Source organism: Anolis sagrei, chromosome 2 (genome assembly GCF_037176765.1).
Source record: "Anolis sagrei isolate rAnoSag1 chromosome 2, rAnoSag1.mat, whole genome shotgun sequence".
NCBI classification, from domain to species: Eukaryota; Metazoa; Chordata; class Lepidosauria; order Squamata; family Dactyloidae; genus Anolis; species Anolis sagrei.
Window position 1 is genome coordinate 140,842,066 of NC_090022.1, and position 22,576 is coordinate 140,864,641.

The 22,576-nt window shown below is 41.3% G+C and overlaps 2 protein-coding genes across 2 annotated transcripts; one reads left to right on the forward strand and one right to left on the reverse strand.

Moving 5' to 3' along the window:
- Nucleotides 1-410: 410 nt before the first annotated feature.
- LOC132768275 (thiol S-methyltransferase TMT1A-like) lies at nucleotides 411-6,922 on the reverse strand. Its single transcript, XM_060764007.2, has 2 exons — nucleotides 6,304-6,922; nucleotides 411-1,505 (listed from the first exon to the last, which is right to left on the reverse strand). The coding sequence occupies exons 1-2, from the start codon at nucleotides 6,805-6,807 to the stop codon at nucleotides 1,269-1,271; spliced, it is 741 nt and encodes a 246-aa protein (XP_060619990.2). The 5' UTR covers nucleotides 6,808-6,922; the 3' UTR covers nucleotides 411-1,268.
- A 5,624-nt stretch (nucleotides 6,923-12,546) lies between these two features.
- TMT1A (thiol methyltransferase 1A) lies at nucleotides 12,547-19,059 on the forward strand. The gene is made up of 2 exons (XM_060764006.2): nucleotides 12,547-13,160; nucleotides 17,175-19,059. The coding sequence occupies exons 1-2, from the start codon at nucleotides 12,663-12,665 to the stop codon at nucleotides 17,409-17,411; spliced, it is 735 nt and encodes a 244-aa protein (XP_060619989.2). The 5' UTR covers nucleotides 12,547-12,662; the 3' UTR covers nucleotides 17,412-19,059.
- Nucleotides 19,060-22,576: the final 3,517 nt, after the last annotated feature.

Genomic DNA, 22,576 nt, shown 5'->3' on the forward strand with positions numbered 1-22,576 from the left:
ATACAGGTGGGTCAGTTGTTCCGTCCCCCACAAACCCCTCCACTATGTTCTGTTGGTCATGGGGGTTCTGTATGCTAAGTGTGGTCCATTGGTAAGAATCAGAGTCCCTCTGGATGCAGGGTGAACTACAACTCCCATGCGGGTGGGTCAGTTCCCATCCACCCTCCCAAACCCTTCCAGTATGTTCTGTTGGTCATGGGGGTTCTGAGTGCTAAGTGTGGTCCATTGGTGAGAATCAGAGCGCTCTCTGGATGCAGGGTGAACTACAACTCCCACACAGGTAGGTCAGTCCCCACAAATCAAGGGCATTTCTAGGTTGGCAAAATACATGTCCCAAATGGGCCTACAATCACAAAGACATGTAACATATCCATTTAATAACTGCAAGACTCAAAAACTAAACCTTCACCTTATTTTTATGATAGCATATTTGTTTATTTACAGTATTTATATGCTTTTCCCACCCTGGAGGGGACGTATGGGGGACTCAAAGTGGTTTACACAAAAATAACAGCAGAATTCAATGCCTTACATATATAAACCAAAACTCAATCAACAACATATAACTAGCATAAAATCAACAGGACAATTCACCATAAGATAAGATAACACCGAGAACATGAAGTATAAGAATTAAAACACGTAATAAAAGCCTCAAAGTACATTTTATTTATCAAAAAGATTTACAGTTTAATCGAACTGCATGAAAAAGAATTAGTATGTATGTTGCATATAAGCACAATTAAAAGTTACTCTATGCCAATTAACCCCCCTTCCCAACAATTAGCACAATGTTCCCTCCTGCAGATATATACACATTGCCTTTCTCTCTTTTTTCTTCGTCTTGGACCCCAGTTGATGGAAACACAGCAAAAGAGCAAAAGTCAACAGGAACACATTGCCAGAAAAACAAAGCTATCCCGCTTAAGCTTCAGCATCACAAGACATGAACGGTTTGCGAACTTTGTGTTTGCCTTCTGACAATGGCCATCACTATCATATTCCATTTCATAATTAAATAATGTAGTACTAGCAGTTTCATGAATGAGGGAATGGCATTAGAGTATCCAGTAATAAATACTCTTTTCCAGCAGATAGATAGATAGATAGATGGATAGATATGAGAGTCTCGATTTTAATAAAGGCTTGAGAAAGAATTTCATCTCAATCCTAAGTTTTGCAAACATGATATGTGCCAAGTATGAGAGAATTGTCAAGTATCTGATTCCGCTTGTTTACTATTTGAACTCACCGAACAGATTTTATAATCACTTTACAGCATAGCCTATAATATGTGGTTTAGCCGGATTCCAATTTAAAGGGGCGTCAATATAGCGTAGCTTCAGCTCTGAAAACCCAGCTTTTTCCAACTCCTTTCCGGTTTCTCTGGTTAAACAGCATCCATCAAAGAAAACATCCCAAGCTGCATCAAGGATTTGCTGCCAGAAGAACATCCAGGTGGAAGGAGAAGCGAGGACATGCTCCATGAAGTGGAAAGCACCTCCCTGGAAAAAAAAAACAGAATAAAATGCATTATCCTTTTTTATGTTCTTTGGATAAGCTTACTTAGAAATTATTTTGTTAAAATAAGGCTATTATTGCGATTGCTGCATGTCAGTTCTTCACACTGCTGCTAATCTTATATCATAAAATTATAGAGTCATAGAGTTGGGAGCCCCCGGTGGTGCAGTGAGTTAAACCGCTGAGCTTGTTGACCGAAAGGTTGCAGGATCGAATCTGTGGAGCAGTGTGAGCTTCTGCTGTCAGCCCCAGCTTCTAGCAGCCTAGCAGTTCGAAAACATACAAATGTGAATAGATTAATAGGTACCGCTGTGGCAGGAAGGCATCAGCACTCCATGCAGTCATGCTGGTCACATGATCTTGGAGGTGTCTATGGACAACGCCGGCTCTTCAGCTTAGAAATTGAGATGAGCACCACACCCCAGAGTTGGACACAACTGGACTTTACCTTTACCTAGAGTTGGAAGAGACCTTGTGGGCCATCTACTCCAATCCCCTGCCAAGAAACAGGAAAATCACATTCAAAGCACCTTAGACAGATGGCCATCCACCCTCTGTTTAAAAACCTCCAAAGAAGGAGCCTCCACCGCACCCCGTGCAGAGAGTTCCACTGCTGAACAGCTCTCACAGTTAATAAGTTCTTCCTAATGTTCAGGTAGAATCTCCTTTCCTGTAGTTTGAAGCCATTATTCCATGTCCTAGTCTCCAGGGCAGCAGAAAACAAGCTTGCTCCCTCCTCCCTATGACTCCCTCTCACATATTTATACATGGACATTATGTCTCCCCTCAGCCTTCTCTTCTGCATGCCCTGCTCTTTAAGCCGCTCCTCATAGGACTTGTTCTCCAGACCCTTATATAGCACAACAAAAGAAAAAGATGTAAAATCCAACTCACAAAAGTAATAAAAAGAGTCAGGATATAGTTAACACACAGCTCTTTTTATAACTTCTCAGAAACCATAGAGTAAAGGAAGCTGAATTCCAGAACATACATACAGGAAACAGTAAGCAACAGGATCATAAACATTATTAGAGAAGCCTTGAAGAAGGTTGTCATTTCCAACAATTTCATATTATGCACAAATCACAAACTATAAATGAGTGCACCTTTAAAGCAGTGGGATTGTGGATCCTAATTTGCACAAACCACCAAATGTAAATGCATGAACTTTTGAACCAATAAGATAGCAGACCCTGTCACTGCACCAATCATCTCATGTTTCCAAATGTCTGTAAATCTCTATTTAGTGCCCATGCTTGTACATGGAAGCCATGCTGGATTAGGGAATTACTGTCTCCTAGTGTTCACTCTAGCCTGTGCTGAACAAATCGATTCCTATCCCTGCCTTCAACTCCACACTGTTTCATTGGACCAATTGGGGGCTACAGCACCCTGGAAGGACCCGAGATTACATCAGCAATTGCTAAAGACAGATCCTCTCTTCTGTCATTGCTGGAGAATATTTGGTTGTTTAAAGAAAGGTCCTAAACTGATGACAGTTTCTTCTTATGAACATTTAACAATACAGGAGATTCCTTTGCAGGAAACAAAAATATAAGAAAATTATAATGAGGGATGGCCACCAAGGAAAACGTAAATGCCAGTAGTTACTACTGATCTATATAAATAAAAATGTAAATGTCCGTTTGTGAATGACCCCAAATCTCCCAAAACACTTCATTGATTGCTTCAAAATTTGGACACAACATAGCAGTTGAACAGGTGAATGTTTTTATGTATTCACATACCTACTATTATACAGATGTGACACCTGTGACAGGTAAAATCATACTTGGCATCAAAAACAGCACCATCTGCTGGATGTCCAAGCAACACATCGTGAAGTGACCCCATTAGGGTCAGAGCCGCCATTAGGGATCCATGACCTGGTCTCCCCCCACCGAATCTGCTTGCCTGCCTCCCTCCTGAGTAGAACCAGGAGAAAAAGAGCAGGAAAAGGGTGGTGGGGAAGTTATGGAAATCCAGGTGGGGCCAAGGCATGGGCCCAGGGGAGGGCGGGGGGAAGGAGGCAGGCAAAGAGGTAGGTCCAGCCCAAGCCGTGGGCTTCCATAGCCTCACGCCCATCCCTCCAGGAAGACTGGAGGTTCAGAAGGAAGGAAGGAAGGATTGAATGGTAGGAAGGGAGAGATAAATAGGAGGAAAGGAAAGGGTTTTCCCAAAACACACTGATCATTATTATATAGACCAGTATCACTGCTATTATTATCATTGTTATATACACTAGTATTATTATTATATAGATTGTATAGGCCAGTATTGTTTATTATTTGCACCATTATTACTATGACTTCACAGACAATGGAACAACATAAAATATTGTATACCCACAAGAATTATAAAATTACATATATGAGAAACCAGCTCTTTCTCTTTTCTTTCTTTTCCATTTAACTGGACTGGGCCACAGTAATGCATGGCCAGGTAAAGCTAGTTATTAATAACAGAGAGATAAACTCTGTGTTACTCCTAATTAGAGGAGGCTTATTGAAGTTAGCATGACTTAAGTCACAACTAAAATAAGACCCATTAAAAACCCTTTGACGGTAACATCACTGAAGGGAATACTTAACTAAATCCAGTTAAGTGGCCATTTATTGGAACAGTTTGTTCAATGAAACATTCCTTCAACTGCTTAATATCTAAAATTTGGCTCTAAATGTCCAGTAGATTCTTACAAAACAGGACAGGTATCATTATGTTTTGGCATAACATTTTTAGGCCACTTTATAGGAAGGAATAATAATAATAATAATAATAATAATAATAATAATAATAATAATCCATATTGATAAGTATTTTCATTACAAAACTACATGTGAGTCACTTTTTCAAGAAACATCAGAATGCATCTATGACTATCTTCTGCTATCAGAAATATTTGGACAATGTGGCAGAACACACTATGGAAAACGGGCTTTCAACTGGTTTAATATTTACTTGTTGGGGAGGAGGGCTGAAGGAGCTCACCTTTTTTCTCAGAGGATTTTCATTGGCTGCCAATTAATTTGCACAGTCAGCTAAACCCAAATGCAACCAACCAGCTTTGTTTCTGGACCACCTAACCCCATTAGCCTCTTAATCATTGCCTTTCTGGCTTTACAGTAAAATTCACAGGATTTTGAAAAAGAATTGATAATTTCTCTGCAGAATAGGAAAGGGAATAGCAACAGTGAATGAGATTGGCCGCAGTTAAACTTTTCAAAGGTTGTTTTCAGGAAACAGAAAAGAGGGACAGCTTGTATAGTGTTGCAACATTGTGATTCATCATTGTGATGATGTTGATCATCACCACTATCCCCCCCCCTCCCCCCCAGTTTCACAATGAGTTAATGAAAAACCTCAAGGAATTCGTTTTGGTGACTCACACTTCCACAAAGAAGGAAAAAGGTTTTAAAGAGTGGGTCCATGTCATCTATTGGTTCAAGAGACCTTGTGGATTCCAAAATCCAAAGGTGCTCAAGTCTCTTTATATATAGTGGCATATTAAAGATGCCCCCTATATAAAATGGGAATACCAATGTTTCCCCCTACCAATGTTTTCAAGCAGTGGATAATTGAATCCATGGATGTGACATCCATGGATAGGGAGGGTGAACAGTATTTTAAAAAGACATTGCCCAACACATGTAGCCATGAATGCGGAAGACCAACTCTATAAGTAAAAATTGTGTTATAGGGACCAAAAATGAGGTCTGCACAAAAATGGAGACCTATAGCAAAATATTCATTACAAGAGAGCCAATGTGGTGCAGTGGTTTTAAGTGATATACTATGAATCTGGAGACCAGAATTCAAATCCCTGTTTGAACATGGGTGAACAAGGGTAAGACACACTCTCTCTGCCTCAGAGGCAAAGGCAAAACCCCTCTGAACATATCGTGCCAATAATCCCTATAACAGGGACACCAAATTGGAAACGAGGTGCATCTTAGTCATATCAAAACATGGTATAAGCACATTTAAAACTTAAGTGGCTATGTCACACACAGTCACAGAAGGAAAGAAGCTTAAACATGTTCTTAGTGTAGAGGTGCTAAGTGCATGAAAAGAGATGCCACCTAAACCTTACTGATGGTAAGAGCTGCTTGGCAGTGGGATAGGCTGCCTTGGAGTCCAGTGGAGCCTCATTGTTTGGGAGTCTTTAAGTAGAGGCTGGGTGGCTATCTGTCAGGGGTGCTTTGACTGTATACCCCTGTATGACAGAATGGGGTTGGACTGAATGGCCCTTGAGGTCTCTTCCAATTCTGTGAGTAGTATTTCCTATTAAACTCAGTTGAGCTTCTTTCACCATAGGTATAAAAAGGATTGCACTGTAATAGGTATGTTTGCCCATCTAAGAGAGCTCTTAAAGGGTCATTCCCAGCCATTATTGCTTTTAGAAAGAAAAGTGGGAGCAAGGGGAATTCAGCACTCATCATTTCTGTAAAGTTGAAAAGTTTAAAAGAAAAGTGATAAGCAGCTAAGTACAAAAGATAGGACTTAGTTTAGTGCCTCAAATTCACAGCTGGCCAACACCCACTAATATCCCTCCTTTTCTCCAGGCACCTTGTTGGGTTCTTCCCCGCTATATACAACTCTTAGAAAGTGAGGCTGGCTGATCATAAGGGAGGGACCACCTCTTGGATCTCCCAAGTCCCAGTCCAACACCCTAACCACTAAAACCACACTGAAAATCTCTATTTTGGAAAATGACTATTTTGGGATTCCTATTTTGGAACCTTAGACTATAGCTGTGCTTTCCCCACTCTGTGAGATACTTACTGGTCGCAGAACTCGCTGGACTTCTCTCAGGACTTTGGCTGTGTTCTTCACAGAGCAGAGCACCAAAGTACAAACCACCACATCCACTGAAGCATCTGGTATTTGGTGCAAGTCCTCGGCTGCTGCCACGATGCAACTCTCTAGCTTCACATGTGGATTCTTAGACAGGTTCTTGTCAAGATATTTCTGGAAGTTGGGGTTAGGGTCAGTGCATATGATCTTGCATCCTGTAGGGTAGAACTCGAAGTTGGCCCCAGTTCCTGTGCCAATCTCCAATATTTTAAGTGTTCCTGCAGGGCTTGCAAAGTCACAGAGGTTGTTGAAAAGATCCTTCTTCTTGGCAGACATCTTGCTGTTGTAGTGGACAGAGAAGGAATCCATAAAATAAGGGAATGCTTTCTTGCAAAGGGGACCCCATATTCCTAGGTAACTCAGCAAATAAAAAGGGAGAGCACAGAAGTGGACACATAATCTAAGTAGGGCAACAAGAAAGTGAGTTTCCATGTTGACAAGAGACAAAAAACTACAGAAAGACAAAGCCAGGACAAAATAAAAGTCTTTGCAGGGTCTGGGGAGGAGTTAGTTTTTATCTGTTGCTTCCAGTGCTTTTTAGGGGACCAATCAGACACAGCCACTCGTCCAGAAATAGTGAGCTATGTGGCCAAGGCAGAACAAACAAAGCCCTTGGCAGCAGCTCGGTAGTTGCTGGTCTGCCTCATGTCAGAGGCACATTTCGTTCTCTCAAGATTATGTAACAGAAAATTTTGCACTGAAGACACTGGTTTCCAAATTGTCAGTAAAACTTTGTTAATATTTTCAGAGAAACTTTGTTGCATTTGGTGGGAGCTACAAGCAGATCATTGTGTAGAACTGGTGCAACCTCTTCTATCTCCATGGGATCCAGCTTTTCCCAGGCAGCAACAACTGGGAGCAGGGTGTGGGGGGAGGGATACATCCACCACCACTTTAGCTGCTATAGCTAAATCCTATAGAATCATAGGAGATGTCGTGTTGCAGGGCCTTTAGCCTTTTCTTCCACAGAGGGACTGGTGCCTCATTAAACTACAACTCCTTGTGATTCACTCTGACGAACTGACTTTTTTGTAATTTGTATGAATTGTATTTTAATGTATTTTATATTGATGATGTATACTGTTTTTCTTATTGTATTGAATCTTATGTTGTTAGCCGGCCTGAGTCCCTCCTTGGAGGTCGAGAAGACCGGATTATAAAAACTCTAAATAATAAATAAATAAATAAATTCCATAGCATTGGGCCACAGCAGTTAAAGTGGTGTCAGGCTGCATTAATTTTGCAGTGTAGATGCATTCAGGATTACTGGGGGTTTCCAGGGCTCTCCTCTCCTACCCAATCTGTCCTCTCCAAATATATGTTTGAGAGGGGAACATGTGTCCTGTGCAAAGCTTTGTTCATTCTCCTGGAAGGAAACAGGCATTCCGATTAGTGGCTCCACAGGTAACAGGAAATAGGCATACAAATCTATGTGCTTTTCCTTTATCGTAAGTATATGCAGAGAAAAACAAAACATGAAATCTAAGAGGTGTACATACTTACTGGTCACAGCATTCGCATGTATTCCTAAAAATTTCCTAACAAATACCAGACATTATTTTAAGTATTTATTTCCAGTCCAGAATATTTTCCTCTGGGTCAGAGGCGGCCCCAGGTAATTTTCAATGGTAAGCAAACAGTATTTTGCCCCCCCCTCCCCCAACCAATCACCAATATATATTTTCTATTCATTGTGGGAGTTCTGTGTGCCATATTTGGTTCAATTCCATCATTGGTGGAGTTCAGAATGCTCTTTGATTATAGGTGAACTATACATCCCAGTAACTACAACTCGCATATGTCAAGGTCTGTTTTCCCCCAAGAGCGCCTCAAGAGTGCCCCTGGGCAAAATCAACTATACTGCGAATGCTTACTTTGCGTAATGGTTGAGCCGCCCCTGTTCTGGGTCATAGATTGAAAGACCAACAAATAATAATAATATATTTTATTTATTTTCCGCCCTATCTCCCAGACGGAACTCAGGGCAGATTACACGGCAAACATTCAGTGTTGTTATACAATTAACACAGTCAGATAGTACATAAACAGAGATAAAGGCTTCCCATCTTTTTCCATCTGGAGGCTGTGCTCAACTCCAGCCATGTGGGGTGCTGTCGCTGCATCTTCCATGCTTTGTTGTCTTTAGATGCTCTCCTGATCAAATCGCTGGCAGGTCTGCATGAGCACCTTTTATTACCTCCCTGCCAAAGCAGTACCTATTTATCTACACACATTACTGTTTTGAACTGCTAGGTGAGCAGTAGCTGGACTGATGGTTGGGAGCTCACCCCAACCTAGGCTTGCCAACCTTTTGATTGGCAAGATTTTCTGCAGCTGGCAGTTTAAGCCACTGTGCTAAAGCCATACATCAGTCAAGTTGTAGGTCTAGTTGAATTGTTAGACATATTTTGACTGATGCTTTGATTGGAATGATTCTAAATCACACAGGTAATTTATGGGGCAAGAATAGGAAAATAGAAATTTCTTTAAAATGAGAGGATATTTATGATATGCAGATGGCACCATGCAACGAATTAAAATTAGCAAGGACTTGGAATAACCACAGCCCCCCTTCCCCCCCAAAAAAGTCATTCTTGGTGTCTTGGTATTTAGGCCTGGTTCTGGGGTAATCTGGGATGCTGCTTCAGAACATTGCATTAGATAGGCCACATGAGCTCTAATTTCTTAAATATGATTATGATGCTTTTCTGCGGGCAAGCAGTTGGCAACTGTTGTATGACATGTGTTTTGTATCTCAAAAACGAGAATCAATAGGGGAAAACTGGCACCATGTTTGGAATCAGCAAATTAAAAACAAGATGAACAGTGGAGAGCTGACAATTTCCAGTTTTTATATAGAGCTGTGAAATTGGGATCGTGTGGAAAACCAATAGGAAGAAAATCAATTCTTTCGCAATGTGATGCTGAAGAAGAGTTCTGTGAATATCATAGAATGGAATACATGGCTGCCACACAAAATCAAACCTGAACTAGTCTTAAGATAGAGTTGTATTTTGGACACATAAGAGGGTATGAATCAACAGAAAAGAAACAATACTTGGTAAAGTAGAAGGCAGTGGGAAATGAGGAAGACAACATTACAGATGTATTGATTCAATCAAGGAAGTCACGGCAGCCCCAGGTCTGCAAAACTTGAACAGAGCTGTGGGTGATATGATGGCTTGGCAGTCTCTCATTCATTGGGTTGCCATAAGTCAAAATGGACTTGATGAAGTTAAATAACAATAAGTTCAACTGTGGTGGCTCCAGACAGCATTTCCCTGTCCCTGGGACTCATCAAGGGCCACACAGACACAAAATACCCAACAACAAAACAAGAATTGCCTCAAAATTCACTCTTTTTGATGAAACAAGACACAAAAGTTAGGAATGCTTCCCTATGTTTATCTGGAAACAGAAAAAGAAAACACCATAACTTGGAATCGCAATTGTAGCAAATGGTATCTCAGTTTGGGTTTTTTCCTTCAAAATATGTTTTCTGTTTTTAGCTAACCCCAAATTCATGCATTATAAATTTGTGTAAGATTCACAATATGTCCAGGCTTATTTTTAACCCTTTTTATTAAAAAAAATCTATTAAAATGCAAGTTACACCTTACCCAATTTGTACTGTCAGGGTGCATGCTGATAATATTGACAGATAATGCCACAGCAGTTTCTTGGCATGGTTTGTTCAGAGGGGCTTTGCCTTTGCCTCTAAAGGTGAGAGGGTTTGTCTCTCCCAGGGTCACCTGGGCCCCTTCTACACTGTCATATAAAATCCAGATTATCTGCTTTGAACTGGATCAGATGGCAGTGTAGACTCACATAATCCTGATAATGTGAGTTATCTGCTTTGATAATCTGGATTATATGGCAATGGAGAAGGGGCCATAGTTCAATACTGAAACCCCTGGCCATACTGCCTCACTGTTATTCTTTGTATGCATCTAGATTAACATTAAGATGGAATAAAGGGCTGGCACAGATTGTCCCTTGTTTACAGTTTTTAGAAATGATGTACTATGTTTCTATTTGTGTTTTGATGTTCAAGACACCTTCTAGATCTGGTTATGACTAGATAATTATTTTAAAACATTACTATGTTGATCCTACTCAAATAGTGGGGTTCATTTTTGGAAAAAAAATCTATTCTCAATCGGTGAAATAGTTGAATCTTTCTATCTGTGGATATGAAGGGCTGAATGGAATTCATAATTTCAGGGCACTGTAATTTGTTTTATTATTTACTGTCACTTGGAGTGTATTGATTTATAAATCTCTTCTGGTATCCTCTTAAAACATAAAAATAGCTACAGGTTGTCCTTTACAACCTTGCCATTGTTAGAAGGTCAGTGAACAATACTCCCATTCTCTGTTTAAATTCTGTTTAATTCTTGCCAGAGTTGTTCTTGGGATCACATGAGATTCAGATGATTGAGAATCTGCTTGAAGACAAACAAAGTATCTCATTTGTAGTGGGAACTGAATAGCAGAACCATTCTCTCAACACAGAATCATAAAATCATAGAGTCGGAAGAGACCTCATGAGCCATCCTGTCCAACCCCCTGCCAAGGAGTGATTGCTCCGCATCCTAGTCTCCAGGGCAGAGGAAACAAGCCTGCTCCATCATGTCTCCTCTCAGCATTCTCTTCTGCAGGCTTTTAAAATTTTTTCCATGTCAGGAGCGACTTGAGAAACTGCAAGTCACTTCTGGCGTGAGAGAATTGGCTGTCTGCAGGGATGTTGTCCAGGGGACACCCGGATGTTTTGATGTTTAACATGAGCTTCTCTCATGTCCCTTCATGGGGAGTCGGTGCTGACAGAGGGAGCTCTCCCCGGATTTGAACATGTGACCTGTCAGTCTTCAGTTCTGCCAGCACAAGAGTTTAACTCATTGCGCCACCAGGGGCTCCTGTTCTTCAGGCTAAACATGCCCAGCAATTTAAGCCACTCCTCCTAGGGTTTGTTCTCCAGTCGCTTGATCATTTTAGTCACCTTCCTCTGGACACATTCCAACTTGTCAACATTTCCCTTAAATTGCGGTGCCCAGAACTGGACACAGTATTCCACTTTTGAAAGGAATAGTAGGAATTCTGATTTAGAAAAAAATTAAATGTGAAATAACAACCCAAATAACAACCTTGCTTTCTGTCACCTGAACACTCGATTCCCAGATAAGGAAACAGATATGAAACCACTTTAAGTGTACATACTGCAGATATGCCAGACACCACAATTGAAGAGAGATATTGACAAGCTGGAATGTGTCCAGAGGAGGGCGACTAAAATGATCAAGGGTCTGGAGAACAAGCCCTATGAGGAGCGGCTTAAAGAGCTGGGCATATTTAGCCTGAAGAAGAGAAGGCTGAGACAGGCCAGTAGCCAGGATTTTGATTTGGGGGGTGGGGGGCTGAGTTTGATTCGGGGGGGGGGGCTGAGTCTGAGTGAAAGAGGGTCTACCCTAGCAAACCTTTTGTATCATTACCCCAATACCCCCATGCATATGACATATATTGGGCATGGTGATCAGATCATGATATGAATAAACATAACAGTTTAAATAATGTACCAGTAAGGCCTTTTCGTGGACCACCATGAGAATTTCGGGGGTGGGAGTGGGGGCTGAAGCACCCCCCCCCCCGGCTATATGCCTGGGCTGAGAGGAGACATAATAGCCATGTATAAATATGTGAGTGGAAGTCATAGGGAGGAGGGAGCAAGTTTGTTTTCTGCTTCCCTGGAGACTAGGACGCAGAGCAATGGCTTCAAACGACAGGAGATTCCATATGAACATGAGGAAGAACTTTCTGACTGTGAGAGCCGTTCAGCAGTGGAACTCTCTGAGTGTGGTGGAGAGTCCTTCTTTGGAAGCTTTTAAACAAATGCTGGATGGCCATCTGTCGGGGGTGCTTTGAATGCGATTTTCCTGCTTCTTGGCAGGGGGCTTGGCAGGGGCTTCTTGGCCCACTCCTTCTATTTTTTTTAAAAATAGCACTGATGTGGGACTATTGGTGGTGTTGACTGTCTGTTCCAACCTAGTAAGTCCTGATTGTAATCCACATTCTGCCAGGCAGGTGTCTTTTCTTCCTGCTCTCATATGGACACTATCATTTCAAACAAGGTACTGTTCCTTTAAGAGATGACCGCCAGAAAAACCCGGATATATTGTGACTATTTAGGGATGAAGCAAAGCAGGGAAGCACCAGGAAGCAAATGCTCAAGCGACAGAGTCACAGAGCTCCATCTACTTTGCAAAGAAGCTGATTGAAATAGATTTCCTAGCATGAGGGTGCTGATCTTTCTCCTCCAAAGATGCATCCAGCTCATTGCACTTCCCATCTATGTGCTGTCCTTCCTTGGCTTGTGGGATCCTATGTGCAAAAAGGCTTTCCCTTATGTCATGAGCAGATTGGCCAGATCGTACAATGTGAAGCTTCACAAGGAGAAGCAGCAACTGTTCAGTAATTTGAAGGACTTCGCGGGTTCATCAGGCCAGATCTCTCTGCTAGAAATTGGCTCTGGCACCGGGACCAACTTCCAGTTCTACCCGTCTGGCTGTCGAGTGACGTGCACAGACCCCAACCCCAACTTCAAGCAGTACCTGGCAAAGAGCATGGCTGAGAACCAGCACCTCCAGTTTGAGAACTTTGTGGTGGCCCCAGCGGAGGACCTGCGGCTCGTGTCTGATGGGTCTGTGGATGTCGTAGTTTGCACACTGGTGCTCTGCTCTGTGAGCAATGTCACGGCAGTCCTGAAGGAAGTTTTGCGGATACTCAAACCTGTAAGTATGAGGGAGTCATTTGGAATAGGGCTGGGTTCACCAAGCCTAGGAGTCCCTGGTGGTGCAGTGGATTAAACCGCTGAGCTGCTAAACTTGTTGACCGAAAGCTTGCAGGTTTGAATCCAGGGAGCGGCATGAGCTTCTGCTGGCAGCCCCAGCTTCTGCCAACCTAGCAGTTCAAAAACATGCAAATGTGAGTAGATCAATAGGTACCGCTCAGGTGGGAAAGTAATGCGCTCCATGCAGTCATTCTAGCCACATGATCTTGGAGGTGTCTATGGACAACGCCGGCTTTTCAGCTTAGAAATGGAGATGAGCACCAACCCCCAGTCAGACACAACTAGACTTAATGTCAGGGGAAAACCTTTATGTTTACTAGGAACCTTTGGACTTCCAGATAGTTTTGAAGGAAGCAACTCTCTCTGGCAGGCCAAAGATTTCCTGCTTCTGAAATCCGTGAAGGATTTATGCTATTAGGCATACAATGGGTTTATCTACATTGCAGAATGAATAGAATTTGATAACACTTTTAACTGTCATGGCTCAATGCTATGATATAATTAGAGCTGCATTTTTAGAAGGTCTGTAGCTTTCTCTACCATATAATGCTGGTGCCCTATCAAACTCCGATGCTTCCATAGTATTGAGCCATGGCAGCTCAAAGCTGCATTCATTCTGTTGCTATGGCTCAGTGCTATGGAAAATGTATTTGTATACTAGATGAAAGTAGGGTAATGTTTCCAGCCTTCTAAGCAAAGCCAGAAGCCTTGGAGACATTTGGAAAAGGTACTCTTTCAGCTACAATTCCTACAATTCTATACCAGCATGACCAATGGGAGTTGGAGTTCAAAACAGCTTTTTGGAGCTCTGCTAAAGAGAGTAAAAAGCAGAAGCTGGATAGATCAGACCCAGACCTCTTCCACACAGCCCTATATCTAGAATATCAAGGCAGAAAATCTCACAATATCTGCTTTGAACTGGAATATATGGCAGTGTGAACTCAGATAACCCAGTTCAAAGCAGATATTGTGGGATTTTCTGCCTTGATCTTCTGGGATATAGGGCTGTGTGGAAGGGCCCTCAGAAGGTCTAAAACAGTGTTTCTCAACCTGGGGGTGTTGTGAGGGGGTGCCAGATGGGTCACCTAAGACCACCAGAAAACACAGTATTTTCTGTTGCTCATGGGGGTTCTGTGCGGAAAGTTTGGCCCAATTCTATCGTTGGTGGGGTTCATAATGCAATTTGATTATAAGTGAACTATAAATCCCAGCAACTACAACTTCCAAATGTCAAGTCTCATTTCCCCAAACTCCACCAGTGTTCACATTTGGGCATATTGAGGATCTGAGCCAACTTTGGTCCAGATTCATGATTGTTTGAGTCCACAGTGCTCTCAAGATGTAGGTGAACTACAACTCCCAAACTCAAGGTCAATGCCCACCAAACTCTTCCAGTATTTTCTATTGGTCATGTGAGTCTTGTGTGCCAGGTGTGGTTCAATTCCATAGTTGGTGGAGTTCAGAATGCTTTTGATTGTAGGTGAACTATAAATCCCAGCAACTATAATTCCCAAATGTCAAGTCTCATTTCCCCAAACTCCACCAGTGTTTACATTTGGGCATATTGAGGATCTGTGCCAAGTTTGGTATAGATCCATCATTATTTGAGTCCACAGTGCTCTCTAGATGTAGGTGAACCACAACTCCCAAACTCAAGGTCAATGCCCACCAAACTCTTCCAGTATTTTCTATTGGTCACGGGAGTTCTGTGTGCCAGGTTTGGTTTAATTCCATTGTTGGTGGAGTTCAGAGTGCTTTTGATTGTAGGTGAACCGTAAATCCCAGCAACTATAACTCCCAAATGACAAAATCAACCCCATCAGTATTCAAATTTGGGCATATTAGGTATTTGTGCCAAATTAGCTCCAGTGAATGAAAACGCATCCTGCAAACAGGATATTTACATTCCGATTCATAACAGGAGCAAAATGACAGTTATGAAGTAGTAACGAAATTACTACTTCATTGCCCAGCCCTACTAAATACAGTTCCACAACATGAGGAACTGTATTTAGTAGGGCTGGGCAACCATGGAAAAATTTGTTTCTAAACTCGATTCGTTTTTTGGGTTTTTTTGCGTTTCGATATTTAAAAGAATTCCGAAATTTTTCTTTAAAAAAGTTCGATATTTATGACATTTCATAAAATTACGAAACAATACAAAACGAATACGAAACGAATACGAATTGATTCGTTAATGGCGGACGCGACCGCGCAATACGCTAAAAAACCTCCATATGGGACAGGGGGAACTTCTGAAGCTTCCCTCTCCCTCTGTTGTTGACTGTTGGTGTGATATTTATAATTTTTTTTTCACTGATTAAACAAACAACAGCTATAAAACTTGCCCCAGACATGCAGAAATAATAACGAAACGATTTTGAAACGATTTCGAAACGAATACGAAACGAATACGAAGCAATTACGAAACAAATTGAAAAATTCATTTCGTTTTTTAGATGCTCCTGAATGGTTCGTTATCGCTTCGTAACAAAAAAAAATAACGAATTTTTAACGAATTACGAAATTACGAAAGGAAACCGCCCAGCCCTAGTATTTAGGGGTCGCGGCATTAGGAAGGTTGAGCAACACTGATCTAAAAGGGAAGTATTGGGTTGGAGGTGGGGACGAGAGAAGTATACATCACTTTCCGTCTTGAAAATTCACATACCCAGAATTGATCTTGAGCCTTCGTTTCCCAATGTCATAATTCAACCACTTCTCCATTGAAATACTGCACCAAATTGGGAATTGTGCTAAAACTCTGAGCTGATAAATATACATCACTGAAAGATTTCAAATGAAAATGACTGTTTTGGAAGGGCTGTCCTTGACAGGAACACCGCAGGGCTGAAAGGATTGAACACTCACCCACCCCATCACAGCAGCTGCTACTCTCAGACCAGCAGATGCTATTTACAATTTTTTTTAAGCCCAAAATGTAATTAAATGCAAAGATTCATTTAATACCCTGTTTAGTCTGGTCCTTAGATCCATAGGGCTCAACTAGCAGATTCACTAGAGCCCCCAGTGCTGCAATGAGTTAAACCTTTGTGCTGTCAGGACTGCGGTTCAAATCCAGGGAGAGCAGGTTGTGCTCCCTCTGTCAGCTCCAGTTCCCCATGCAAGGACACGAGAGAAGGATGGTAAAACCTCAAAACATCTGGGCGTCTCCAGGGCAATTATCTCACAACAGAAGCGACTTGCAGTTTCTCAAGTTGCTCCTGACACAGAAAAAAACAAACAAACAAACCAAACATCCATAAATTTCAACTAGCAGGTTTCTCCAGTATTAAGGGTGGGGAGGAGCATTATTTTCCTTAAATTACATAGTGTACTGGGCTTGGTTTAAAAGTTGTCAATTATGCAAACTTGGTTGAGAAATCTGAAACCTTGCAAGTTCTTCTTTTTGTGAAGGAGGCTTGTGTGAAAGAAGAGTATGACTTTTGTAAGAACTCTTAAGTGCATCTATCATATCTGCATCGTAGGATTTATGGAGTTTGACATCTCGTTAACTGCCACGACTCAGTGCTCTGGAATCTTGGGATTTATAGTTTGGTGAAGCACCAGAACTATTGAACAGAGAAGATTGCATAAAACTACAACCTCCATGATTCCATTGCACTGTGTGATGTCAATTGGTCAACCTGCATTAATTCTGCAGTGTAAATACATCCCCTTATTCTTCTATAATTTTTTCATGAATACTCAATCTTATGTAGTCCCCGAGAGACCTTTTTGAGACCTTTCCAGCTGACAGCTCCGTGTACATCTTTAGCTAGTCAGCGGCTGAGAGGCACAGCTGTATTGAGGTATTTTAGTTGTACTGCTGCTCCAAAGACTGCAGATGGAGAATTACACTGCAGAGTAACTATAGGATATAGGTTAGAATGCCCTACTCGGGGGCGGGTTGACTTTCTGTTCCCTTGTAGATTATGTTCTTCCCTTTCTGCAGGGCGGTGCCTTCTACTTCATGGAGCATGTGGCTTCTCCCCGATCCAGCTGGAGATACTTCTGGCAGCAAGTCTGTGATCCTACTTGGAAATATTTGGGAGATGGGTGTTCCTTAACCCGGGAAACTTGGAAGGACCTGGAGAAGGCAAATTTCTCTGAACTGAAACTGCAGCACATAAATGCCCCCTTGAACTGGAGCCTGGTCCGTCCTCATATCCTTGGATATGCTGTGAAATGAATTCTTAAGTTTTGGGAAGTTTGTGCCTCTTGGACAGAGATGTTTGGGAAAGTCACTTTTTTGAACTATAGTTCTTAGAATCCAACAGCCAACACCTTCAGGCCTGGCTGTGGGATGCTAGGTATTACAGTCCTTCAATATGTTTTAAAACTCTGTTAAAAACAGAGCCGTAATTGGCCAATTGCCTGGAGGAAGCAAAGGTGCTGCTGAGTTCAATGGCTTTAATACCAAGAATGAAATAGTCAGAGCCTGGAAAACATATAGTTGTGAGGAGACATATTCCTTTGCTTTTTGGGATTAAAAAAATAATTTCAAGACATGGATGGTTTAATCTGTGGATACAGAATTTGTGGATATGGTGGGCTAACTGTATAAAAGCAATTGCATGGAAGGAAAGTGCCTGAAATTGGGCAAACGTAGTTGACTCTTTTAGAGTCCATCTGTAAAAGTACTTGTACTATATTCTTAATAGTCATTCTCCAGCTTCCCACAGTCAAGCAAACACAAACACATACAGCCTGGAACAATCGCAGCAACCACATAGCTGAATAAAATCCCACATTATCTGCTTTGAACTGAAATATATGGTAGTGTGGACTCAGGGCCCTTCTACACAACCGTATATCCCAGGATATCAAGGCAGAAAATCCCACATTTTCTGAGTGTGGACTCAGATAACCCAGTTTAAAGTAGATAATGTGGGATTTTCTGCCTTGATATTCTGGGACATAGGGCTCTGTGGAAGGGCCCTGGTGATTCTGGGCATGAAAGCCTTTGACAACACATTCACATTTGCTCAACTTCCTAGTGAATTTGTGAAATATATATAGAAATATATGAAGGAGGACTCTTAGCAAGTGCTATTCTGTGGTTTAAAAAAATACAGCCTAAATTGTGTCTGCAGAATAACAGCTAGGAACTATGTTCTTGTCCTCTCTTTATGAATATGTACACAACATTTTTGTACATCTTTACAGAATCAGCCCTACCAGCTTCAAACAGTTGATTTGGAATGTCATGAAAAGGCAGTAGAGGGTTAGTTATTAACTCAGCACTCCACTGCACTGCCAAGGAGTGCTAGGGATATTTGAGGTCCTGCTGCTTGATAAATCTTCGTCATGAATTTAGAAGCCAATCCGGCTAACAGTTTCCTGATATGAGTGCATCATTTGCATATAACACATCAGACAGAGATTTATTCATATGGAAGAAAAATGAGACATTCTCAGTGCACAAAAGGGAATTATTTTTCCCCTTCTGATGGCCCTTCTACACAGCTGTATAAAATCCAGATTATGTTTTGAACTGGATTATCTGGCAGTGTAGATGCAGATAATCCTGTTCAAAGCAGATGATGTAGATTATCTACTTTGATATTCTGGATTATATGGCAATGCAGAAGGGCCCTGAGTGAGCACAAACTGGTCTGTCCAGAGGGGAGTATCCTATCACATTATTTTCAGGCAATCACATATCTTCCATTACAATAAGTGAAATGGAATACTACTTTACTTTGGTGCACACCTGTACTTTTGTGTGTGTGTGTTTACTGCAGAATATTAGTGACTTGGTATTTTGTGTTCCTTCTTAAATTCTGTTGGGCTTCAACATTTGCAAATCTGATTAAAATGTTATCTCTAGAAATCTCTATACTCCAAAAATTTCTTCAACTCTGTGTTCAGCTTCTGTTGAAATTTTACCACAGGCCTAGGCTGGAGGATCTAGGGATTCCCAGAGAGGTGGTCTGTCAAGATAAAAAAGAAATTGCCTTTTTGTGGTTTATCACTTTTATGGGGTTCCTGTGACCCTAACCTTCGCAAATGTGGGAGCAAAATGTCATGTGTATTTTCTAGTTAGTGCTAGAAAATGATGTAGTTTTGTTTCCATTATGCAATAGTTTGTTAATCTACCAATTTCTTTAATCCCTTGATGCCAGACATTATTTCCACATTAGTTTTAGCTAAAGGAAAAAAGGTACTCGTGACAATTTTACATTGACACACTAAGTGCATTCGGTATTGTTGTGTGCTCAGTCAGGGCATGGTTACCATCTTGCATCATTCCCTAGTTCTGTATGAACTTTGGGCCATAAAAACAGGTATCAGGCTGATAAAACCCTCCAATAAATCCTGTAATCCTCAAGAGCTATTGGCCTGGGTTGGGAGAAGCATTATGAGTGGGCATATTGACTTTACAGAGCTGGCACTGAGATCTGTGTTGTTACAAGCCTGGATCCTATTGTATCAGTGCATCCATCTGTTCCAAAATGACTCAGAGGAAGTAACAAAGTGGGAGTGAGTTTATTGCCCTAATGTTTGGGACTGTATCACCTGATTTAATGTAGAAAGGAAGCTTTAAAGTCTGAGGTGCCCATTTGACATATTTATGTCATTTATACTGTATTTGAGAAAGGTTTTGGGCATGCCCACTCCATCCTGATCTCCTATATAGTTCCCAGTACCAAACAAATCCTGTCCAACAATAAGTAACATGTTGGTTCAGACTTCAAACTGCATAATTTGTTCTGGTTAAAGTATCACCAATTGGTAAGCAATTAATTTTTTTGAATTAATGGTACCTTTCCCCACTCTGGATCACAGTCAAACTTCAGTGGAGGAAAAAAAAAACTGAGTGGGAAGGTTAGCTTGTTGTTAAAGTGATAAAGCCTGTCTTTAGCTTGCCTCCAGTGCTGCTTAGATTTCTTTTTTGGAGGGATGGTGACAACTATTAGGAAATTGATGGTGGCAGATTTTAAACAGGAAGCTTCTTGATTTAAATTTTAATAAGAAATTAAAATTTTATTCAAATTGGAAAAAATGGTAAAGCTGAATGTAGTTTGGGAAAGGTTTCCTATATTCACTGTGGATACAATTAGGCAAGTTTCAGAAACAATTTAACAACTCCAAAACCAGTTTTTGTTTTTTTTGCTATAGCAGTGGGAAGAAAACATACCACAAACGTTGCCCCTTTAAGTACACCTTCAGGTTATTCTCTGTGAGTAAAACAATGAGTTGTCACCAACCATATTCCTTTTGCATATTTATAGGATCTAGTAGTCTGCCTGAAAGACTATAGAGTCCTACCTGACTTTTGAGATCCTGTGAGGGCCCTTCCACTCATCCCTATATCCCAGAATATCAAGGCAGAAAAGCCCACAATATCTGCTTTTACTGGGTTATCTGAGTCCATACTCAGATAATGTGGGGTTTTTTACCTAGATATTCTGGGATATAGGGTTGTGTGGAAGGGCCCTGAAGGATCCCTATTTTTGTTCCCACTACAGTCACTGGAATATATGGTGAAGACATGTATGTGATGGGCTGTTGGGAACTATTGCACCATTGCTGACATTGTCTCATCCTCCAGCTTTTGTTGAAATTTCCCAGACATTTCAATAACAATGAGAGTCTAGCAGAAAACAAGAGGTACAACAAATGTGGTGGTTGCGCTGGATGAAAAAATCCTGGTAAAAAGCCAAGAAAATACCTGAAGAGCTACATGTTTGCTAACCTTTGAAATTGGAGGAGGGTGATTACCCCATCAAAGTACCAGTTGAACTGCCATCCTGTCCATGCCAGCCTTCTCTCTGCTGTCTTTCCATCAACAGACAAACAGGTTTTTGGTGATTACCTGATTGTTCCAGAAGGTCCTTATAATAGGAATGCTTTACTTTTATCCTTACAGCAATGCCTTGAATGCTTTAAAACTGTTTTAAATTAGTGCTGCTTTAAAAATATGTTGTTGTTGTTGTTGTTGTTGTTGTTATCACCCCACTTTTTCTCTACCAAAGGAGACTCAAAGTGGCTAACTAAAAAAAAAAACTACAATTGGTAAATTAAAACCAACACTTATAAATATTAAAATAGAATTAAACATAGAAATACAAAAGCAATAAAACCATTAAACAAATCTATTAAATTACATAAAACACATGATCCCCTGGCTCAGTTTTAAAAACCTCCTTTAAAAGCCTGTCTGAATAGAAAGGTTTTAGTCTTCCACAGGAAGGATAGCAGGGAGGGGGCCATTCTGGCTTCCCTGGGAAGAAGGGAGTTTCAGAGTTGAGGGGCAGCAGCCACTAAGAAGGAAGGCCCGCTCTCTTGTTCCCACCAACCGAGCTTGAGGTGGAGGTGAGACCGAGAGAAGGGCCTCATCTGATGATCTCAAGGCCCTGGCAGGCCCATACAAGGGGATGCAGTCAGCCAAACAGCCTGGACCTGAGCTGTCTAGGGCTTTAAAGGTCATAACAAGCTCTTCGAATTGTGCCTGGAAACAGACTGGCAGCCAGTGGAGCTGCTTCAACAGGGGGGTTGGCTGCTCCCTGTAGCCAGCCCCAGTGAGCAACCTGGCTGCAGCTTTTTGGACCAGCTGAAGTTTCAGACCTCTCTTCAGAGGCAGCCCCACATAGAGCGTGTTACAGTAATCCAGATGGACTGTAACTAAGGCATGTACTACCGTGGCCAGATCTGTCTTCTCAAGGAATGGATGCAGATGGTGCACAAGGTCCTCCTGGCCACCAGACACCGGAACTTCAGGTTCAGCTCCGAGTCCAGGAGGACCCCCCAAACTGCGGACCTGTGTCTTCAGGGGGAGTGTGACCCCATCCAGTACAAGCCAGATTCCTATTTCCTGATCTGCCTTCCAACTGACCAGGAGCACCACGGTCTTGTCTGAATTAAGTTTCAATTTGTCTAATATCATCTAGTTCATTAATGACGAACTAGTTAATCAATATAGAATTTTTACTAGCAATTTTCTCTAATATACTAAACACCAAAAATATCACAAAAGAGATAGAAAAGAACTGGCAGAAAAAGTAATACAGAGGGGTACAGAGAAAGATCTACAGCAGGTTGTCCAGTTTTATATAAAGAGGAAAATTGTGAATAAAAACTGCATTATTTAAATCTGAGAGAACACTTCTCTAAGAATCTGTAGGCACTTTGGTAGATCTGGAGATTTCTAGAGAGAATATGTGAGGGTTATATTAATCAAATATAAATAAATCTGCAAATAATTACATTTGCAAAGGTTAAATTTTTACAAATACTACTACTGCTGCTGCTACTACTACTACTACACATTGAACTCTTCTAATGTAAAAAATAAATGAGCTATATTATTATAACTAGCACTAATAAGATGGCTCATTTATATATTCATTT

Bases quoted from the DNA above. Each gene is read 5' to 3' on its own strand.
- TMT1A (XM_060764006.2), top strand. From the start codon at position 12,663: ATGAGGGTGCTGATCTTTCTCCTCCAAAGATGCATCCAGCTCATTGCA. The intron at 13,161-17,174 runs GTAAGTATGAGG...CCCTTTCTGCAG, and splicing joins TTTTGCGGATACTCAAACCT to GGCGGTGCCTTCTACTTCAT.
- LOC132768275 (XM_060764007.2), bottom strand. From the start codon at position 6,807: ATGGAAACTCACTTTCTTGTTGCCCTACTTAGATTATGTGTCCACTTC. The intron at 1,506-6,303 runs GTAAGTATCTCA...TTTTTTTTCCAG, and splicing joins TCCAGCGAGTTCTGCGACCA to GGAGGTGCTTTCCACTTCAT.